Source organism: Armigeres subalbatus, chromosome 3, assembly GCF_024139115.2.
Source record: "Armigeres subalbatus isolate Guangzhou_Male chromosome 3, GZ_Asu_2, whole genome shotgun sequence".
NCBI lineage: Eukaryota > Metazoa > Arthropoda > Insecta > Diptera > Culicidae > Armigeres > Armigeres subalbatus.
In genome coordinates, this window is record NC_085141.1 from 313,947,022 (window position 1) to 313,968,701 (window position 21,680).

Sequence of the window (21,680 nt, forward strand, 5' to 3'; positions counted from 1 at the left end):
GCAGCCACCGCCGAAGGCCATCACTGATGCCACCACAATTGACATCATATTTCCTGTTCCTGTCAAGAACATTCGTCACACGTCCATTGTCTTCCATTTAAAATGCTGATCCTGAAAAAGACCGGTTTATGCGCCTCGATACACATCCGCTGACGATTGTTGCGGATGGCCACTCGAAGATGCACCACGATTTACGGAAAATTTCACTTGAGTACTGCTGATGAAGGCCACGGAACAATGATTCTGCAGCAACACACCAACGAGCTGATGCTGATACTGCAAATCGCTGGACGCTACAGACTCCAACGACTGCTACTAATGCCGATGCTGGGACCGCTTTCCGTAAACTCTCGAAGAAAACGGCCCGCGCGCGCAGGAAAGCTACTTTCTTATATTCAATATAGTAAGCCCATTAGCCCCGCCTCTTTGTTAATCATTAAGGGTGCTAATTTTATGTGCACTCATTGCGAATAACGAAGGGGTGGAGCTAATGAGCTTACTTCGTTAGATGCCAGAAAGCAGCTTTCTAGGGCGCGCGAGCCATTTTGTTCGAGATTTCACAAAGAGCGGCCCAACGCGATACCAATAGCAACCAGTGCACGCGAGCCAGTTTGTTCGAGATTCTCAGGAGAGCGGCCTCAGCATCATTGGGGTTCTCTCGCGTAATTGGCGGTTGCTCAAGATCCGGTTGGCTGTACATAATCATGCAGCTGTCGTCAGTAACACCATCAAGATTTAGAAATTCACCCAACAATGATGGCCGTCGGCGATGGTTACTGCAGAAATCTCGTCGTCGGTTGGAGCAGAACTAAAGCGAAATTTTCTCGCAAACCGATAGTGAGTGGAAAGGAGCACTTCACCGGTCCATTTTTTGGACCATTATTTTATAAAGAAGGAGGTTTTGGTTTGCCGTATTGGAAATTGTTGTACAAGTTAAATTTTCTCGCAAAATTCTTACTTTCGTTTTGGTGCTGTTAGTGACTGGAAAAGGGCATTAAGAGGAATGTTTGGCAGTGGCGGTCGTCCACGGTAGTGGCTACAGAAAATTATTCACAAAGTTGACGTCTGTAGCAAAAAAAACGGTAAATCATTGAGTGGCTGTCTCCAGTGACAGCAGAATAGTGCAAGTGCAATTTTCTCTCTCATTTTTCATTCGCTGACGACAAACCAGCTTTACAAGGATTTTTAAACAAATGATGCCGATGCTTATGACGACCGCATGTTGATTTCCAGCACAACCGCAAACGCGCGCGGGAGAGCAGCTTTCTGAGTTTACTTGAGGGGTCCAAGTAACATCTGTGATGGTTGTCGATGGTTGTCGGTCGAAGGAATAAAGGCATGCTACAAAAGTCTCGTCAATTTTTATTCCATGATTGGGCATGAAGGGCCCTCCTTAGCCGTGCGGTATGACGCGCGGCTACAAAGCAAGACCATGCTGAGGGTGGCTGGGTTCGATTCTCGGTGTCGGTGCCGGTGTCTCGACTTCCCTGGACATAAAAGTATCATCGTGTTAGCCTCATGATATAAGAATGCAAAAATGGTAACCTGGCTTACCCAAGCAACACAACTTGTCTTATATAAGTTTATGATGCACATATAATACATAGTATCATGTATTTCTTCATGAATACATTACCATTTCTTATACGCTTATAAGCCCAGAAAAGCGCAAAAAATGGCGTCTTATAAAACATCGTTCTTGTCATAGAATATGTTTTCAATTCCATCTGTATAACTAACCTATATGTCTTATACGAGCGTTGTATAACATACTATAGCAAGTGAAGTATTAAAAACGTAATGAAATGCTTTTATAATACGTATTTGTATGCTCTATATTAGTTATAATTTATATTATTATTACCAATAGGTTGTTATTGAGTTATACAAAGGTGTTAAATATGCATTTATAAAAAAGCAGATTTTCAGCCACGCAATAATTATGACATAACAAATATGACATCTTATTTATATATTTATAATTCGATAATTTAATGGCTATCTGTAATGCGCATAAAGTTGTTTTCAAACAACATTATTTAAATTATAGATTGCAAAATGAGTTCGTACTTAGTAGGAAAATATCTTTTTTCCTTGCGGTTCAAGATTTATTGTGTAACTTTCCATTCTACTTGCTGTAAATTCTTGCGCCATTTATTAAATAGAAGGAAGCATTAAACATTTTTAATTTTTTTGACATACATTTTATAGAATATCCGAAAACATAGCAATGGAGTCTTTTTGGGAGACATCACAGTACCAATCAAAATGTTTGTTACTGGTCATAAAAAGTTCACCCTTTAAAAAAATGAAAGTTTCCAATAACTTTTATCCACATTTCGATATTTCCCTGTTTTTTAGACTCATAGTAAAGTCGTCAAATGAAATCTAAAAGCACATAAACACTAATATAGTTCCTTTGGGGATCCCACTATGTATACGTTTATATAAATTGCTACTTTTCTAGCAAAACAAAAGTAAATGTTTTTTAAGGGGACTTGTATTTTTAGTTTTCGGTAATAATTTCAAAACACAATAACCCGTCGAATCAATTTTCAATTGCAAATTACGGAACTGTAACATGCTAAGTTATTATTAGTATTGTCTTTATTAGAGAGACTTATAGCCTTCGGCTGGGTCATCTCTCCAACATACTATGTTAACATAATACGTGCAGCATATCATCATGATTTTTATCGTGATAAAAATGATTTTATTTCTTGTACACAAAAAGGTTAAAAGAATCGTTTTCAACTGAATTCATTTCAAACCAAAATAATTGGTTCAGTATCATTATTTTTCAACCGACACTGTATTTTTTCTTTGAATTTGAATCATTGCTTTGTTATACAAGGATGTTTTAACTACGTTCAAAATTCACCACGGATGCAGCTTTATAACAATTTAAAATACATATTTAAAACGTGGCATATAGTTGTTGTAGGAAAAAGTCATATAATTAAAATTGACGAATTTGGATTCAGTTTCCAGTTAGTTAAAAACTGCCGAGGAAGATAATATTTTGATCAAGCAATAAGCCATCACAAATATGGAACATGTCAGGGTTCCGCCGACGAAGGACTGCTGGAACGGTCTCAGTCTGTTAAACAGAATACGTGACAGAATTTTGCTGACTTCAGAATCGACCGTTGTGATCGATACATTCTACTTTGTGCAATTTTTTCTAACCATAATAGATTTCCAGAACATTTTTAAATGGTTGAAATAAATAAGTTCATCTTATTTTTTTACTGGCATGGCAATTTCTTACTTTCATATAAGTTGTTTTTAGTAGTTTTCGTTGACATGTTAATTATCACATTCATTAACTTGTTATATATTCGTCAATGCATGAATAACATGTGTGCCGCTACATTTATATAACATAAATAAAACATTTACAATGTTAGTCACGGTGAGTGTTATAATGAAGTCTTTTATATTTCTTATTGACAACAATACAACAAAGAATAATTTTGCTAATATATGTTTGTTTCAAACATTTTTAAACCTTTGTTATAACAAAAAAGGTATTGCTTGTCACTATTAGAACTTGAATACAACATGTTTTTTATTTTTCTGATAAATATATGTTTTCGGTGTTACTTGGGTAGAAACCTGGCAATTAATAACCGTGGAAGTGCTTAATGAACACTAAGCTGCGAGGCGGCTCTGTCCCAGTGTGGGGATGTAATGCCAATAATAAGAAGAAGAAGAAGAAGAAGAAGAAGACTGGGCATGAAAGGGTGCAACATCTGCTTTATTATTGTGTTTATTATCTCTTTCAACAAGGAGCATTAAAGAAATATATTTAATTTAACGACTTGTCATTGTTCTTGTTAACTTGTCAACATCCTTTTATGACTGCTTTTCATGCAAAATTGATCAAAGAGCCCACAATACTTTATTTGGGTCGCCTGAGATAGAAAAAGGCGCTCGTGTCTTGTACACAACCTTTCTAACTTTTTGCAATAATTTTCTAACACACTGTGATCCATGAATTCGGATACACTAAAAGTGCGGGGAAAGGCCGTTTGGCCGCATACCGTTCGGCCGAACCCCATTTGGCCGAAGGGCACTAGGCCGAATATACCATTTGGCCGAACAGACCATTTGACCGAAAGTCATTTGGCCGAAAGAGTAATATAGCCGAATAGGTCATTTCGCCGAATAGGTTATTTGGTCGAAAGGGTCATATAGCCGAATAGGTCATTTGGCTGAATAGGCCATTGGACCGAATAGGTCTTCTTCATCTTCATTAGCATTACATACCCCACTGGGACATTGCCGCCTCGCAGCTTAGTGTTCATTGAGCACTTCCACAGTTATAAACTGCGAGGTTTCTAAGCCTATTTACCATTTCTGCATTCGTATATCATGAGGCTAACACGATGATACTTTTATGTCCAAGGAAGTCGAGACAATTTTCAATCCGAAAATTGTCTAGACCGGGAATCGAACCCAGCCACCCTCAGCATGGTCTTGCTTTGTAGCCGTGCATCTTACCGCACGGCCAAGGAGGGCCCCTAACGAATAGGTCATTTGGCCGAATAGGTTGTTTGGTCGAATCGGTTATTTGGGCGAATATGTCATTTGCCTGAATCGGTTATTTGGCCGAAAAGGTCATTTGGCCGAAAAAGTTATTTGGTCGAAAAGGTCATATAGCCGAATAGGACATTTGGCCGAATAGGCCATTGGACCGAATAGGTCATTTGGCCGAATAAGTCGTTTGGTCGAATTGGTTATTTGGGTGAATAGGTCATTTGGCGGAAAAAATAATTTGGCCGAATAGGTCATTCGAGTAATGTTAGGAATGAGGAGTGAGAAGTGGGACGTCTCACTATTCGCTCCTCATCTTATACTTCTCACTGTAAAAAGTGAGTAGTGATACATCCAACTTCTCGCTTCACACTACTCTCTTTTTGCAGTGAGAGGTGAGAGATGATGAGTAAGAAGTGAGACGTCCCACTTTTTACTTCGCACTACTTTTTTCTACAGTGTGAAGTGAGAAATGAGACGTCCCACTTTTTATTTATTTATTACCAGACTAAGGCCGGAGGGGCCTGTGCAATACATAAAAATCTTCTCCATTCAGCTCGGTCCATGGCTGCACTTCGCCAACCACGCAGTCTGCGGAAGGTCCGCAAATCGTCCTCCACCTGATCGATTCACCATGCCCGCTGTGCACCTCGCCTTCTTGTTCCTGTCGGATCGTTGTCGAGAACCATTTTCACCGGATAACTATTCGACATTCTGGCTACGTGCCCGGCCCACCGCAGTCTTCCGATTTTCGCGGTGTGAACGATGGATTGTTCTCCCAACAGCTGAGCCAACTCGTGGTTCATTCGCCTCCTCCACGTACCGTCCGCCATAGATGGTACGCAGCACTTTCCTTTCGAAAACTCCCAATGCGCGTTGATCCTCCACGAGCATCGTCCAGGTCTCGTGTCCGTAGAGAACTACCGGTCTAATAAGCGTTTTGTTGATTGTCAGTTTGGTACGGCGGCGAACTCTATTCGATCAGAGTGTTTTGCGGAGTCCAAAGTACGTACGATTTTCTGCCATGATGCGTCTCCGAATTTCTCTGCTGGTATCGTTATCAGCGGTCACCAGTGAGCCAAGTACACGAATTCTTCAACCACCTCGATTTCGTCACCACCGATAGAAACTAGTGGTGGGTGGCCTACATAGGCCTCTTTTGAGCCTCTTCCTATTATGTACTTCGTCTTCGATGTGTTGATGACTAGTCCAATCCGTTTAGCTTCACTATTTAAGTCTGATGTAGTCTTCCTCCATCTTCTCAAAGTTACGTGCCATTATATCAATGTCGTCGGCGAAGCCAAATAACCGGCCGTACTTTGTGAAAATCGTACCACTCGTGTCAATCCCTGCCCACCGTATTACTCCCTCCAAAGCGATGTTGAATAGCACGCACTATAGAGCATCACCTTACCGTAACCCTACTGCGCGTTTCGAATGGGCTCGAGAATGCCCCTGAAACTGGAACTACGCACATCACCCGATCCATCGTCGCCTTGATCAACTGTATCAGTTTATCCGGAAATCCGTTTTCGTGCATTAGCTGCCATAGCTGGTCCCGATCGATTGTATCACATGCAGCTTTGAAGGCGATAAATAGATGATGTGTGGACACGTTGTATTCGCGGCATTTCTGCATTATCTGACGTACGGCGAACACCTGGTCTGTGGTAGAGTATTCACCCATAAATCCCGCCTGGTACTTCCCCACGAACTCTCTTACAATTGGTGGTAGTCGGCGGCATAAAATTTGGGAGAGTACCTTGTAGGCGGCGTTCAGCAATGTGATTGCGCGGTAGCTCCTACAATCCAGCTTTATTATTATTTAATCAGACTAAGGCCGAAGTGGCCTGTGCGGTGTATAAGAGTCTTCTCCATTCGGCTCGGTCCATGGCTACACGTCGCCAACCACGCAGTCTACGGAGGGTCCGCAAGTCATCTTCCACCTGATCGATCCACCTTGCCCGCTGCGCACCTCGCCTTCTTGTGCCCGTCGGATCGTTGTCGAGAACCATTTTCACCGGGTTACTGTCCGACATTCTGGCTACGTGCCCGGCCCATCGCAGTCGTCCGATTTTCGCGGTGTGAACGATGGATGGTTCTCCCAACAGCTGATGCAATTCGTGGTTCATTCGCCTCCTCCACGTACCGTCCGCCATCTGCACCCCACCATAGATGGTACGCAGCACTTTCCTTTCGAAAACTCCAAGTGCGCGTTGGTCCTCCACGAGCATCGTCCAGGTCTCGTGTCCGTAGAGGACTACCGGTCTAATTAGCGTTTTGTAGATTGTCAGTTTGGTACGTCGGCGAACTCTATTCGATCAGAGCGTCTTGCGGAGTCCAAAGTACGTACGATTTCCAGCCACTATGCGTCTCCGAATTTCTCTGCTGGTGTCATTTTCGGCAGTCACCAGTGAGCCCAAGTACACAAATTCTTCTACCACCTCGATTTCGTCACCACCGATGCAAACTCGCGGTGGGTGGCTCACATTGTCTTCTCTTGAACCTCTTCCTATCATGTACTTCGTCTTCGACGTGTTGATGACTAGTCCGATCCGCTTAGCTTCCCTCTTCAGTCTGATGTAGGCTTCCTCCATCTTCTCAAAGTTACGTGCCATAATATCTATGTCGTCGGCGAAACCAAATAGCTGGACGGACTTATTGAAAATTGTACCACTCGTGTTAATCCCTGCTCTTCGTATTACCCCTTCCAAAGCGATGTTGAATAGCAAACACGAAAGACCATCACCTTGCCGTAACCCTCTGCGGGTTTCGAAGGGACTCGAAAATGCCCCTGAAACTCGAACTTCGCACATCACCCGATCCATCGTCGCTTTGATCAACCGTGTCAGTTTATCCGGAAAACCGTGTTCGTGCATTAGCTGCCATAGCTGGTCCCGATCGATTGTATCATATGCGGCTTTGAAGTCGATGAATAGATGATGTGTGGGCACGTTGTATTCGCGGCATTTCTGCAGTACTTGGCGAATGGCGAACACCTGGTCCGTGGTGGAGCGTTCGCCCATAAAACCCGCCTGGTACTGCCCCACGAACTCCCTTGCAGTTGGTGCTAGTCGACGGCATAAAATTTGGGAGAGTACCTTGTAGGCGGCGTTCAGCAATGTGATTGCGCGGTAGTTGCTACAATCCAGCGTATCGCCCTTTTTGTAGATGGGACACACGACACCTTCCATCCACTCCTGCGGCAAAACTTCCTCCTCCCAAATCTTGGTAATGACCCAGTGCAGCGCTCTAGCCAGTGCCTCACCACCGTGTTTAAATAGCTCTCCTGGTAGTTGGTCAACCCCAGGGGCTTTGTTGTTCTTCAGCCGGCCAATCTCCTCCTGGATTTCCTGGAGATCCGGAGCCGGTAGAATTATGTCCTGCGCGCGGTCTCCCAGGTCCATCACCATACCGCCATCTTCGTCTGCCACATCGCCATTCAGCCATTCAGGTGATACAATCCAGCTTATCGCCCGTTATTAGCGCGGTACAGTTCCTCCGTCTCTTCACGGTCTGGATCTTCCTGCTGGCGCTTTTTCCTCTGAAAATCGAGTTTTGTCTGTTCCGCGCCCGTTTGTATCGTGTCTCGTTCGCCCTCGTGCGGTGTTGCAGCAATTTAGACCTGCATGCTGCATTCTTCTCCTCAACTGACTGCTTACATTCGCCGTCATACCAGTGCCTAGTGCAGCGGTTGCGGTGCTTCCAATGGCGGATCGAATATCTCTCCAGCCAGCTTCTAGAGACGCTGCGCCTAGCTGCTCTTTCGTTGGAAGTGCCACTTTCACTTTTCACATTGAGAAGGGAGAAATGAGGCATGAGATGTGAGACGTCTCATTTTTCACTCCTTATTTCTCACTTCTCTCTATGAAAAGTGTATGGGTATGTTCGTCCAAATGACCTATTCGGCCAAATGTCCTATTCGACCAAATGACTTATTCGGCCAAATGACCTTTTCGGCCAAATGGCCTATTCGGGCAAATAACCTATTCGGTGAAGTGACCTTTCGGCCAAACGACCCTTCCCCAAAAGTGCAATATAATAACGCATAGGGCGAATGATGTATTTTGGATATCTGAATATATTTTGGACTTTTGGGTAACTTCTTCTTTTTCTGAAAGGCATTGCATCCCCCACTGGAATATTGTCGCCTCGCTGAACATTCAGCACTTCCACAGTTATTAACCACGAGGCTTCTAAGCCAAGGCACCATTTTTGCATTCGCATATCATGAGACTAACACGATGTTTTATGCCCAGGGAAGTCGAAACAATTTTCAAACCGAAAATTGCCTAGACCGGCACCGGGAATTTAACCCACCCACCTGTCCTAGCCAAGCAAATCCATCTTCTGATTTGCCTTTTACCAACGAAAACAAGCGCGGAACACCGAAGGATAATTCGCAAGTTCACGCCTCAAATACATAACACTGAATGATGTTTATTTTCACCGTTCATCTAAAATTCCTGTCAGCCTACTGAGATTGAATTTCAAATTTCTTCTCATTAGCTTCTTAGTATGCTGGCATTTCAAATGCCAACTACGATTGAATTTCAAACTCGTTATCATTTTTTTCTATTAATGAAATTTTTAAATATTTTAGTTTATTTAATTATTTTTATCATGAAATAAGAAATACGTTCCACTTTATCCATCAATGTAACCAACAAATGCAAATGCATTTTTCAAACTCACTTTATTCCCCACAATATTCACCGTCTCTACTCTTTCTTTTTTTTCGATTAGGAATTTTGTTTGGAGCTGTTAATACGAAAACATGAATTTAATTGTATTCTTTATTTCATACCGGCGCAGTTGTTTATATATCAATAACAGCTGTGAATTTATTATCTGTGGCTCTAAAGCATTGACGCTGTCCTTAAACTGCTCAGATAATTCTGTTTAAACTATTGATTTACTAAACCATTAACTAAACCAATCTAACCCAAATCCAATCCACATTCTACACAAATCCAATCCAATCAAAATCCCATGCAAATCCAATCAACATCCAATCCAAATCCAATCCAAATCCAATCCAAATCCAATCCAAATCCAATCCAAATCCAAATCCAATCCAAAATAATCCAAATCCAATCCAAATCCAATCCAAATCCAATCCAAATCCAATCCAAATCCAATCCAAATCCAATCCAAATCAAATCCAAACCAACCAAACCAATCCAAACCAATCCAAACCAATCCAAAGCCAATCAAACCAATCCAAACCAATCCAAACCAATCCAAATCAAACCAAACCAATCCAAACCAATCCAAACCAATCCAAACCAATCCAAACCAACCAAACCAATCCAAACCAATCCAAACCAATCCAAACCAATCCAAACCAATCCAAACCAAACCAATCCAAACCAAACCAAACCAATCCAAACCAATCCAAACCAATCCAAACCAATCCAAACCAATCCAAACCAATCCAAACCAATCCAAACCAATCCAAACCAATCCAAACCAACCAAACCAATCCAAACCAATCCAAATCCAATCCAAACCAATCCAAACCAATCCAAACCAATCCAAACCAATCCAAACCAACCATCCAATCCAAACCAATCCAAACCAATCCAAACCAATCCAAACCAACCAAACCAATCCAAACCAATCCAAACCAATCCAAACCAATCCAAACCAATCCAAACCAATCCAAACCAATCCAAACCAATCCAAACCAATCCAAACCAATCCAAACCAATCCAAACCAACCAAACCAATCCAAACCAATCCAAACCAATCCAAACCAATCCAAACCAATCCAAACCAATCCAAACCAATCCAAACCAATCCAAACCAATCCAAACCAATCCAAACCAATCCAAACCAATCCAAACCAACCAAACCAATCCAAACCAATCCAAACCAATCCAAACCAATCCAAACCAATCCAAACCAATCCAAACCAATCCAAACCAATCCAAATCTAATTCAACCCAGTCCAAACCAATCCAATCCAAACCAATCTAAACCAAAACACATCCAATCCAAACCAATCCAAACCAAACCAATCCAAACCAATCCAAACCAAACCAATCCAAACCAATCCAAACCAATGCAAACCAATGCAAATCCAATCCAAACCAATCCAAAATCAATCCAAACCAATCCAAACCAATCCAAACCAATCCAAACCAATCCAAATCCAATCCAAATCCAATCCAAATCCAATCCAAATCCAATCCAAATCCAATCCAAATCCAATCCAAATCCAATCCAAATCCAATCCAAATCCAATCCAAATCCAATCCAAATCCAATCCAAATCCAAATCCAATCCAAATCCGATGAAATTTTTTGTTTATGACTTTTCTTAATTTTTTTTTGCCATATTATTTTCTCGCGTTCTCTCTCTCTTTTCTATATGCACTTAGAATATCATGGCTTATCTTTTTATTTTGCCGTTCTCTTTTCCAACTTAGGCTTACCATTATTTTTTTTGCCTTTTATATAGCATGGCTTACCATTATTTTTTGCCATTTTTTCAGACTGAGGCTTACCACTATTTTTTGCCATATCTCGTCTGGGGTTTACCTTTTTTTTTACCCTTCACCAATCATAGCTTATCATTTTTTTGCCTTATTTTTCACGACGGAGGCTTACCATATCTTTTTTGCCTCATTCAGCTTTTCTTCTGCTAACCTTTCTTACCTTGTAGGGAGCAACGACTACGCCATTGTCGTAGCCAAGCAAATCCATCTTCTGATTTGCCTTTTACCAACGAAAACAAGCGCGGAACACCGAAGGATAATTCGCATATTCACGCCTCAAAAACATAACACTGAATGATCGTTTATTTTCACCGTTCGAATTCTCTAGAATTCCTGTCAGCCTACTGAGATTGAATTTCAAATTTTTTCTCATTAGCTTCTTAGTATGCTGGCATTTCAAATGCCAACTACGATTGAATTTCAAACTCGTTATCATTTTTTTCTATTAATGAAATTTTTAAATATTTTAGTTTATTTAATTATTTTTATCATGAAATAAGAAATACGTTCCACTTTATCCATCAATGTAACCAACAAATGCAAATGCATTTTTCAAACTCACTTTATTCCCCACACCACCCTCAGCATGATCTTGCTTTATAGCCGCGCATCTTACCGCTAGGCTAAGGAGGGCTCCACTTTTGAGTTTATTCAGCGTGTTTTACTACTTAGCTTTCTTTAAATGAATAGGAATCATGTGCCTGAACCATATTTATGTAACAAATAAATATGGTTCGAAATGTGATAATGAACTAGGCAAAGCAGACACATGATTCCTATTTATTTAAAGAAAGTTAAGTAGAAAAACACGCAAAATATAGCCAAAAGTCCAAATTATATTCAGGTGTCCAAAATACCATCGGTACCCTATGTTACGTATCAACTGTCTTCTGAATTTTCTAAAGTTCTTTCTCGTCGATTAACTACAGTTAATGATTCGAAATATCCCTTCCAGTTGTTTTACCAGCTTCAAATGTTTTTCACAACCGTAACAGATGGCACGTAGGAATTCCATGTGCATATCTTTCATAGATTTTTGGATTTAGGGACTCATAACACGTTGGTACAATTGACCTACGGAGAATTGTGAGTTTGAATTTAGTATTCGAGATTTTTGAGAAAATGCAGCTCATATAAGTGACATGTACCACTTTCTCTGGCACTGACTCAATTACAAACTTGACATCTGCTAGTGATGATGGTTCGAAACTTGAAGACACATTCTGTGAACTGGGACACGCAGAAAACACAAACAATGAAGTTTCCCCGCCCGCCTGCTGTAGAGCAAACAGAGCATTTCCCAGTAGTGAATCAATGAATCTTGGTTTGGTTGGTTTCAACGAACGAGTCGAAGTTCATGTCGAAAAGTTGATCCTATCGGTGCAGTGCAGAAAATGGGATGTACATTTCCTTGCATGAATTTCTCGTAAATAATGGTGTGGATTTAAGAAGTTCGTCTAAGAAGAAAAACGCTTTGTCGTTTCTTTGAAAAAAGAGGTTTGAAATAGAGAAGTTAGACTAATCATTGTGCAGATAGTTTTGAATGAAAATCATAATCGTTGAAATCTTTTCATAGTAATGTTTTGTTTTCATTGGCGATTGGCACACATTTTGGGAAAAATTGGTAACAAAATCGTGTCTGCGGAAAAGTATGATTATGACGAACACTTATATGTTCCATCAAGTACAGATATGCCTGTTGCATGTATGTAGTTAGAAGCAGAGGGATGTGACATTTTGATCAAGTGTTGATCACAGCGAAAAATGCTTTAGTTTGAGAGGCAATCATTCATTGATCTGTTTTTTTTTTTTTTTTTTTTTTAACTAATTTTATTTGCTAATTATCTAATACATGCATTCATCTCTTAGACTAGGTGTTCCGTGTTTTCTTAACACTATCATCCTTATTTGCTATGTTATATTTTTAGTTATTATTAATACATTTCAATTGCCTCTGGCAGTTAGAATTTTTCCTCTGGTTGAATTGAACCATGTAGGAATTACAATGTTTTCAACTTAAACTAATCTTAACCTATTTTATACTAAGGGTACAAGGAGTTAATCGTTGCAATAGAAAATTGCAACGATTTTTGTCTAAAATTGGAAATTATTTTGTTGGACATTTGTTGCAATGTCTCAATATTAGAAATTCTATGAAGTTCATTGGTACTATACCACGGAGGCAACTTCAGAATCATTTTCAGAATTTTATTTTGAATCCTCTGAAGTGCCTTCTTTCTGGTATTGCAGCAACTAGTCCATATTGGCACAGCATACAACATGGCAGGTCTAGAAATTTGTTTGTAAATCAAAAGTTTGTTCTTAAGACAAAGTTTTGATTTTCTGTTTATAAGTGGATATAGACACTTAATATATTTGTTACATTTGGCTTGAAGGCCTTCAATGTGATTTTTAAAGTTAATTTTGATCTAGCAGAAGTCCTAAATATTAAGCTTCGCTAGACCAATTAATTGGAACACCATTCATAGTAACAATATGTCTGCTAGAAGGTTTCAAATAAGAAGCTCTCGGCTTATGTGGGGAAATTATATGCTGAGTTTTGGAAGCATTCGGGGAAATTTTCCATTTTGCAAGTAAGTGGAGAAAATATCCAAACTTTTTGGTAATCTACTACAAATGACACGAAGGCTTCGCCCTTTGGCTGAACGGCCCGTGTCATCTGCGAACAAAGATTTTTGACACCCTGGTGGTAAATCAGGTAAGTCATAAGTAAAATGTTATACAAAATGGGCCCCAGTATGCTGCCTTGGGGACATTGGTTCTTACAGGTAATCTATCAGATTTAGAATTCTGATAGTTTACCTGCAGTGAGCGATCTGATAAATAATTTTGGATCAGTTTAATAATGTACAGAGGAAAATTAAAATTAATCAATTTTACAATCAAACCTTCATGCCAAACACTGTCAAATGCTTTCTCTATATCAAGAAGAGCAACTCCAGTCGAATATCCTTCAGATTTGTTGAGCTGAATTAAGTTCGTAACTCTTAATAACTGATGAGTGGTTGAATGCCCATGGCGAAAACCAAATTGCTCATCAGCAAAAATAGAATTGTCATTAATATGAACCATCATTCTATTTAAAATAATCTTTTCAAACAGTTTGCTTATTGAAGAAAGCAAACTGATTGGGCGATAACTAGAAGCCTCAGCTGGATTTTTGTCCGGCTTCAAAATTGGAACAACTTTGGCGTTTTTCCATTTATCTGGGAAGTATGCCAATTGAAAACATTTGTTAAATAAATTAACCAAAAAAGAATAAAGAGCTCTCTGGAAGTTTTTGATAAGTATGTAGAAAATATCATCATCACCTGGGGCTTTCTTATTTTTAATTTTTCTAGTAATAGATCTCACTTCATCCAAATTAGTTCCCAACGAAGGGTCAAAACATTATCTTGGTTGAGAATGTCTTCGAAGCTTCGTGTAACCTGATCCTCAATTGGACTAGTGAGACCTAGACTAAAATTATGGGCACTCTCGAACTGCTGAGCAAGTTTTTGAGCCTTTTCGCCATTTGTTAATAAAATTTTATTTCCCTCTTTAAGCGCTGGAATTGGCTTTTGAGGTTTTTTAAGAATTTTCGTTAATTTCCAAAATGGTTTCGAACTGGGATCCAACTTCGAGACATTATTCTCAAAGTTGGTATTTCTCAGAATAGCGAAACGTTTTTAATTTCATTTTGCAAATCTCGCCAAATAACTTTCAACGCAGGATCGCGAGTTCTTTGGTATTGCCTTCGCCTCACATTTTTAAGACGGATCAGTAGCTGAAGATCGTCGTCAATAATAATGGAGTTGAATTTAATTTCACATTTCGGAATTGCAATGCCTCTGGCTTCGACAATTAAATTTGTCAAAGATACGAGAGCATTATCAATATCACTTTTGGTATCGAGAGGAATATCAACATCAAAATTCCTATCGATATACGTTTTATATAAATCCCAATCAGCCCTATGATAATTGAAAGTAGAGCTGATTGGATTATAAATGGCTTCTTGTGAGATTTCAAATGTCACAGGAAGGTGATCAGAGTCAAAATCAGCATGAGTTACCAATTGGCCACACAGCTGACTTGAATCCGTTAAAACCAAATCAATTGTCGAAGGATTTCGAGTGGATGAAAAATAAGTTGGGCCATTGGGATATTGAATAGTATAATATCCCGCAGAACAATCTTCAAATAAAATTTTACCATTGGAATTGCTTTGAGCATTATTCCATGAACGGTGTTTGGCATTGAAGTCACCAATTACGAAGAATTTTGATTTGTTGCGAGTCAGAATTTGAAGATCAGCTTTCAACAAATTCTTTTGCTGCCCATTGCATTGAAAAGGCAAATAGGCTGCAATGAAGGAAAATTGACCAAAATTTGTTTCAACAGAAACTCCCAAGGTTTCAAAAACTTTGGTTTCGAACGAAGAAAATAATTTATGTTTGATACGTCTATTAATGACAATGGCGACCCCACCACAGGCGCTGTCAAGACGATCATTTCTGTAGATAAAATAATTTGGATTCCGTTTAATGGAGAGTCCTGGTTTTAAATAGGTTTCAGTTATAATGGCAATATGCACATTATGAACTGATAGGAACTTGAATAATTCATCTTCCTTACCCTTTAAAGAGCGGGCATTCCAATTTAAAACTTTCACACAATTATTTGGATCCATTGAAACGGAGTCCGATAACAATTTTTTGTGTGTACTTTATACCAACCTGAACAGCTTCAGGTATGGTATTTGCTTTGAACATTGCATCAATCATGTGATGCAGTTGTTCAGTTAAAACATCAAAATCGGAAGCAGTCATGCTACCTGAATCGGCAACATGACCGTTATTTTCCGTTGGGACATGGGTGTAAACCTCATTTTGAGAAGAGAAATTTTGTCTACCAGCAGCGATGTTTGCATACGTAGGTACATTGGAAAAATTGGAATTTACTGAAGTGCTTGCTACCCGTTGACGAGCGGAAAATTTGTTTGTGAATTGTGGTGGGTATGAATTGCTCGACCGGTAACTGGTTTCGAAATTTGAGGGTTTGAAAAATTTCTACCCGTCGAATCTGGGATCTGATTGGAATTTCCCTTCATCAATTTTGCACGGGCATTCAAAACTTTTTTGCGTGAAGGGCATTCCCAGAAATTAGATTTATGATTACCCCCACAATTTGCACATTTAAATTTATTGGAATCTTCTCTCACAGGACATGCGTCCTTGGCGTGAGAGGTTCCACCACAAATCATGCATTTAGCATCCAAGTGACAATGTGTGGTTCCATGACCCCACTTTTGGCACTTACGGCACTGGGTGGGGTTTTGAAATTTCCCCAGGCTCTGCGGAAATGTTCCCATGTAACACGGACATGGGACATAATGCAAGCTTTTCATATTATTTAGTTCACTTTTGTTAAAATGAACTAAATAAAATTCTTGAGAAATGCCCTCTGGGAAGTACCAGAGTGGGATTTCTTTTTCATCTTAATTACTTGGACTGGTGAAAATCCAAGTAATTGAGAAATTTCAATTTTAATCTCATCCAGTGATTTATCATCATTGGGAGACCTTTCAAGACGACTTTGAACAATCGCTCAGTTTTGTCGTCGTATGTGAAGAATTTATGGCGCTTCTCAGTTAAATACTGAAGAAGACGTTTGCGATCGTCAAAGGATCCCGGCAAAACGCCGCAGTCACCCTTCCTAGCAATCTGAAATGAAACCTTGATCCCTGAAGGTTACTCAAAATCTCATTCCAGAAGCCAGAAAACTCGGCAACAGATACCACAATTGGCGGAATCCTTTGCTTTTTTCGCATGAATCGAATCACCTGGGCTAGAGGTATATTCGATTTGCTCAATTTCATCATTAATCAAATCGAACTGATTGCTCAGTTCGATTGGAGAAGAATTATTTCCGATATTAGAGTTAGAAGGAATATCTGAATTCTCCAGCTTCCTTCTATTTTTTCCGCGCTTTGGCAGGACGGTCTTGAAACCTTGTTTCTTTGAAGGAAGTGGAGAATTCAGAGACTCCCCTTCCTCTTGTTTTTATTAATGCTCATGGCTGAGCGTGGAGACGTGACCTTCTAAGAGGTTTTTTCCCAGAACGGTGTCCCTGCAGGATTACCACCGCTTGTCGGAATTTTACTTCCGCAAACGGGTCCAACGTAAAACGAAGGCACGGGTCCTTGCAAAGATCGTAACGGGATCAGTGGGTACAAATAGCGCTAAGAAGCACCGTTGAAATTAAAATAGCTTCGGGTAGTATTAAAAACTTCCTTCCGCAAAGAGAGAAAGAACCGCACAGCACGAAAGCACGATGCGGTCTGATTCATTGATCTGTTGTGATAATTATTGCAAGACTAATGTTTCTTTTGTCTTTTCTCTCAACAATTGTGATAGGTTGTACTTTTAGCGCTGTTGGTTACGCTAAACGTAGTCCACTGCCAAAATAGTGGGAACGAGGCACGATTATTCCAGCCGATAGTCAAGACATCCGGAATTGTAGCGGCATCCGACGAACATGGGCTGGAGCCGGTAACTTCTGCGGGTGACGGATCCAGAACCGAAGGATCGAGGTCTCTAAGAAGCAGCTACTATGGAGGCTCACCCAATGAACGACGTAAGTTTGGACAAAGGAATTCGTGAATAAGAACGAATTATTTTAAAATTGTTTTCTTCGTAGTATTTGACTTTGGGTTGCTTGGCAAACCCTATTATGGCAACCGAGGTTATTATCCGCAAGGAGGCTATTATCCACAGACCGGTGGTGGATACTACCCACAGGGAGGCTACTATCCACAAGGGGGATATTATCCGGTGAGTTGATCAAAAGAAAATCGACTATCAAACCTTTTAATAACAATGATAGATCTGAATGGGACATTCCGTTATATTACTTTTATCTGAGCAATATGCGAGCCAATTAATTATAACGATTTTGTTGCTCACAGAACAACCAAGGATACTATCCGGGAACGAACCAGATTGGAGGAAATCCTTATGGCGGCTATGGCGGGGGCTACGGCGGGTATGGCGGCGGCGGCTACGGTGGATATGGCGGCTATGGTGGATACGGAGGTAACGGAGGTCTACAGTCGTACCTTGGCTACAACAGTGGGAATTACTTCGGCAACCGTAATTTAGGCTTTGGCTACTACTCCGGCACTAATCCGGCCGGCATATCGAGCTCAAGCCTGGTGAGCGGTTACCGAGGTTACAACTGATTAGTGGTCATTTATGTGTTGTGATGTCCCGTTCAAAGTACGTGTGATGGCTTTTGTGTCCGTTTCGTGTAACGTTACTAAGGTGCTTAAATTGTGATAAACTTTTCTGTAAGCGTAATCAACATTACCAAAGTAATTCAAAGGCATAGCAAAGGCATGTCAATTGAATAGTTTAATATGAATCATGTTGATGCGAATCAAATCAAAGGTAAATACAATGTTTCATTTATCAGATGCCTAAACAAAACATATTCGAAAGTACAACAGAAGTGAATCAAAATAATTTGAGCTTTATTTTATGCCTCCGGAAATGGTTGATATATCATATCATTAATCATATTAAAAATATGTCAATACCCAACGAAAGATAAAACTGATGTCATTGTAATTATAGATATTTTTTTTTCATTCCAACCTACTGGCGCTAATTGCGTTTAATCCATATACATTTGTCGCTTCAGTGCGGAAAGCACAAAAATAGACAGTTTAATTATCCCATTAATTACTTTTTGCTGGTTTCTGATTTCATTAAAACATGTATCGACGGTAATAAAAAGGTTAAACAACATTATATGTACCTCGTGCTTGCTCCAAAAGATCTTGAATGCATTCCTAATATAGTACCAAGCACGTTCGGAAAATGTTTAACGGATTTTGCATTGCGTACAGCTTGCATATTGTTTTGTTCGCGTCAAAAGCTGTTTGCTCTATCTGTTTGACTCATGTGCTCGGTAAGCGTTCATGTTACTTACCCTACATTGTAAATGTTTTTTGAGCATTTAACGTAACAATTAGTAACTTTGTTCATTTTTTTACAGGCGTCTTTTGAGCCACGAGGAATAAGGCCGACATGAATATTGAAACGAATCAATAAAAGTTTGCCACTATATCAGGTGATTTAAATTGGAAAGAAAGTCCGTTCGTTCCTATCTTGCTGCTTATGCGGGGGGTATCGATTTCGATTCGCTGACGTTTACACCCACTCCGTCACAGCCACGTAAGTACCCAGCTGTCCATGCTTCGATTTGCGTATGATAAGTGCTACCCACATCTACACGAATCCTACTACCGTAAGCATCGGTCAGTCGGCACACGGATCATGTCACCATTCAGTTCCCACATGAATAAATCAGCGAAACGGTAGACTGTGGCTGGCTGGTACGAAGGGTTTCATTATGACGAGTAGGGGGCCCGTCTGTCTATTAACTATCTGAGTAGATGGTTCAAAACGTGACTTTCAATTTTTTCGATTTTTATCACAATATAAACTGAAATTTGAACAACAACATATTTATTGCATCTTAAAATGTGTTAATCCAAAAAATGAAAGAAAAAACTTACCTATAGGACGGGTAAACCATTAAATTCTTGTAGAAATAAGAACATTTTTTATCGGGTTCCTACAGTTCAACACTAGACAATAATTATTATGGATGTAGCTCGGGTTGTATTGTATTTCAACTATCCTTCTGAAAATATAATACGTAGAGCGATTCAATTAGTTGAGACGCGTGCGCGTTTTAGGCTATTATCCCTTTTCAGTGTGTTCTGGATGAGTGTTTGTGGGTTTTGTCGAATCGGTTTCATCGTCAGAGTGGAACGAAAGACTGGTTCGCAGTTGAAACTCAGTATATTTAGCAGATGTTGAAGTAGGATAACAACAAGGCATTCCAGACAAAAACCAGAAATTACATAGTTAGAGAATCCCAGTGGAGTCTGTCGAGTGGATATTTGGGACTTTTTCTAAAACTTTTTATTCGATGTCAGACAAACCTGCCCTATCTCGCTCGGGTTGTTTTTTCTCTCTCGTTTAAACTGTCAGTCGTTTTGTATATTGCAGCGCCGCACTCTAGATTAGGGTGATAAGAAATTTTCCCGAAGAAGGATAATTCAGGATCGGATCCGCCAGTCATTAAAAATTGTACCGATTTAACAATTTGCGATTACCTCATCCGTAAGATTGTAGTTCAATAAATCAGGAAAAAAAACAAACAACCATGCGGCCACCATTATTTTACATGCAATTCAGTTATTTTACGCCATCATTCGGATGTTCTGCCCCAGGCCTTTTTTTATTTATTTTTAAATGCGTTAGAAAGTCATGAAAACCTTTATTTAATTTATTAAGTTTACATCTAAACAGATAGCAGGGCAGCAGGGACTATGTCCAAGGGCTTGACGATCCCTCCCCAGGCCATCTGCGAGTTGTGGGGCTTGCCTAGGATGTGGTGGGGTTTGACAGTGGGCCCTGTTAAACCTCTATAAAAAGCTGCATGTATCCGCAAGTAGGCCCCACCAAAGCGACCGTGTGCCGCTCAAAGCGCACAAGCCCAAGTCCTGGTGTTAGGTGGGACACTAAACAGCCCTGACACGACGGCCCTCCGACGAGACAGGAGCCCAGCCAACAAATTGGTTCACATAATTAACTTTCAGTTCTGTTTAATACGATGTATCTTGATTGTATAAAATACATAGATTCTCTCTATGTGAACAAAAGTGGAGGCCATATACGTACAAATCAATATTATTGCATAACGAGATATACGACGTATCCCGATTTCATTTGAATCTTTGAACAATCATGCTTGTTTTTATCAGAGATCGCACATGTTCAGTTATAAAGTTACATATCTGGCCTGTTACAACTTTCAAATCTAGAAGAGGCAAGAACAGTTTTAAATATGCATTAATCAAAATATATCAATTATATTAATATAAACTAACGTGTCATTGTATTTACAGCAAAAATATTTATTAGGTCGGAACTGGATTCTATCATCATGTTGAAATTCTGTTAGTCGCTTATCAGTTGATGCATATAATTATTTTATAAATTTAACCTCTAGCTTCCAGTTTCGATCCATTGACCTTCTAGTTCATAGTCTAGATGCTATCCGTTCCTCCATATGTACACAGCTGTTAAGCGATTATTTGTACTTAATAATACTATTGCGTCTGCAAATACAACTTGTGAAAGACATTGTATTGCATCTTGTACAACATCCTCAACAATGATTTCTTAAAGCAACATATGCGATTTAATTGAGCACATATACAATTTCATGCTGACGTGTACAATATTGCTGATATATTTAAATTTTCCCAAAAGCTCATTTCCATAAACACGATATCACAGATTATTTTATATATTATAGACATCGCTGCTATAATAAAACTAATTTAAAAAAAACTTTGGTTGAAGCCGAGAGTGCGTGTATGTATAAAAAGGATATAAGTACAAGAAATTTATCGTTGAAATGCATGTTGATTAATTTAACTAATTTGTCGGATATTCGTCGCTTGTCTGTTCCATAAAAGGCATTCTAAAAAAGTTGTTCTAGTAAATTGTGATGATAGACTACAAATGGTGGAATTACCCATCCCAAGTAACAATTT

At 39.7% G+C, this 21,680-nt stretch overlaps 1 protein-coding gene across 6 annotated transcripts in view; it reads left to right on the top strand.

Moving 5' to 3' along the window:
• Positions 1-19,171, top strand: part of LOC134220833 (heterogeneous nuclear ribonucleoprotein A3 homolog 2-like) — a 48,799-nt gene extending 29,628 nt beyond the window's left edge. For 5 of the 6 annotated variants that reach the window (XM_062699950.1, XM_062699949.1, XM_062699948.1 and 2 more), the window contains 3 exons: positions 17,461-17,680; positions 17,744-17,877; positions 18,012-19,171. In XM_062699950.1, coding sequence (XP_062555934.1) covers positions 17,461-17,680; positions 17,744-17,877; positions 18,012-18,284 — 627 coding nt within the window. In that variant the 3' untranslated portion in view covers positions 18,285-19,171. The remainder of the gene's footprint in view (positions 1-17,460; positions 17,681-17,743; positions 17,878-18,011) is intronic. The other variant, XM_062699952.1, reaches the window with a different exon arrangement.
• Positions 19,172-21,680: the final 2,509 nt, after the last annotated feature.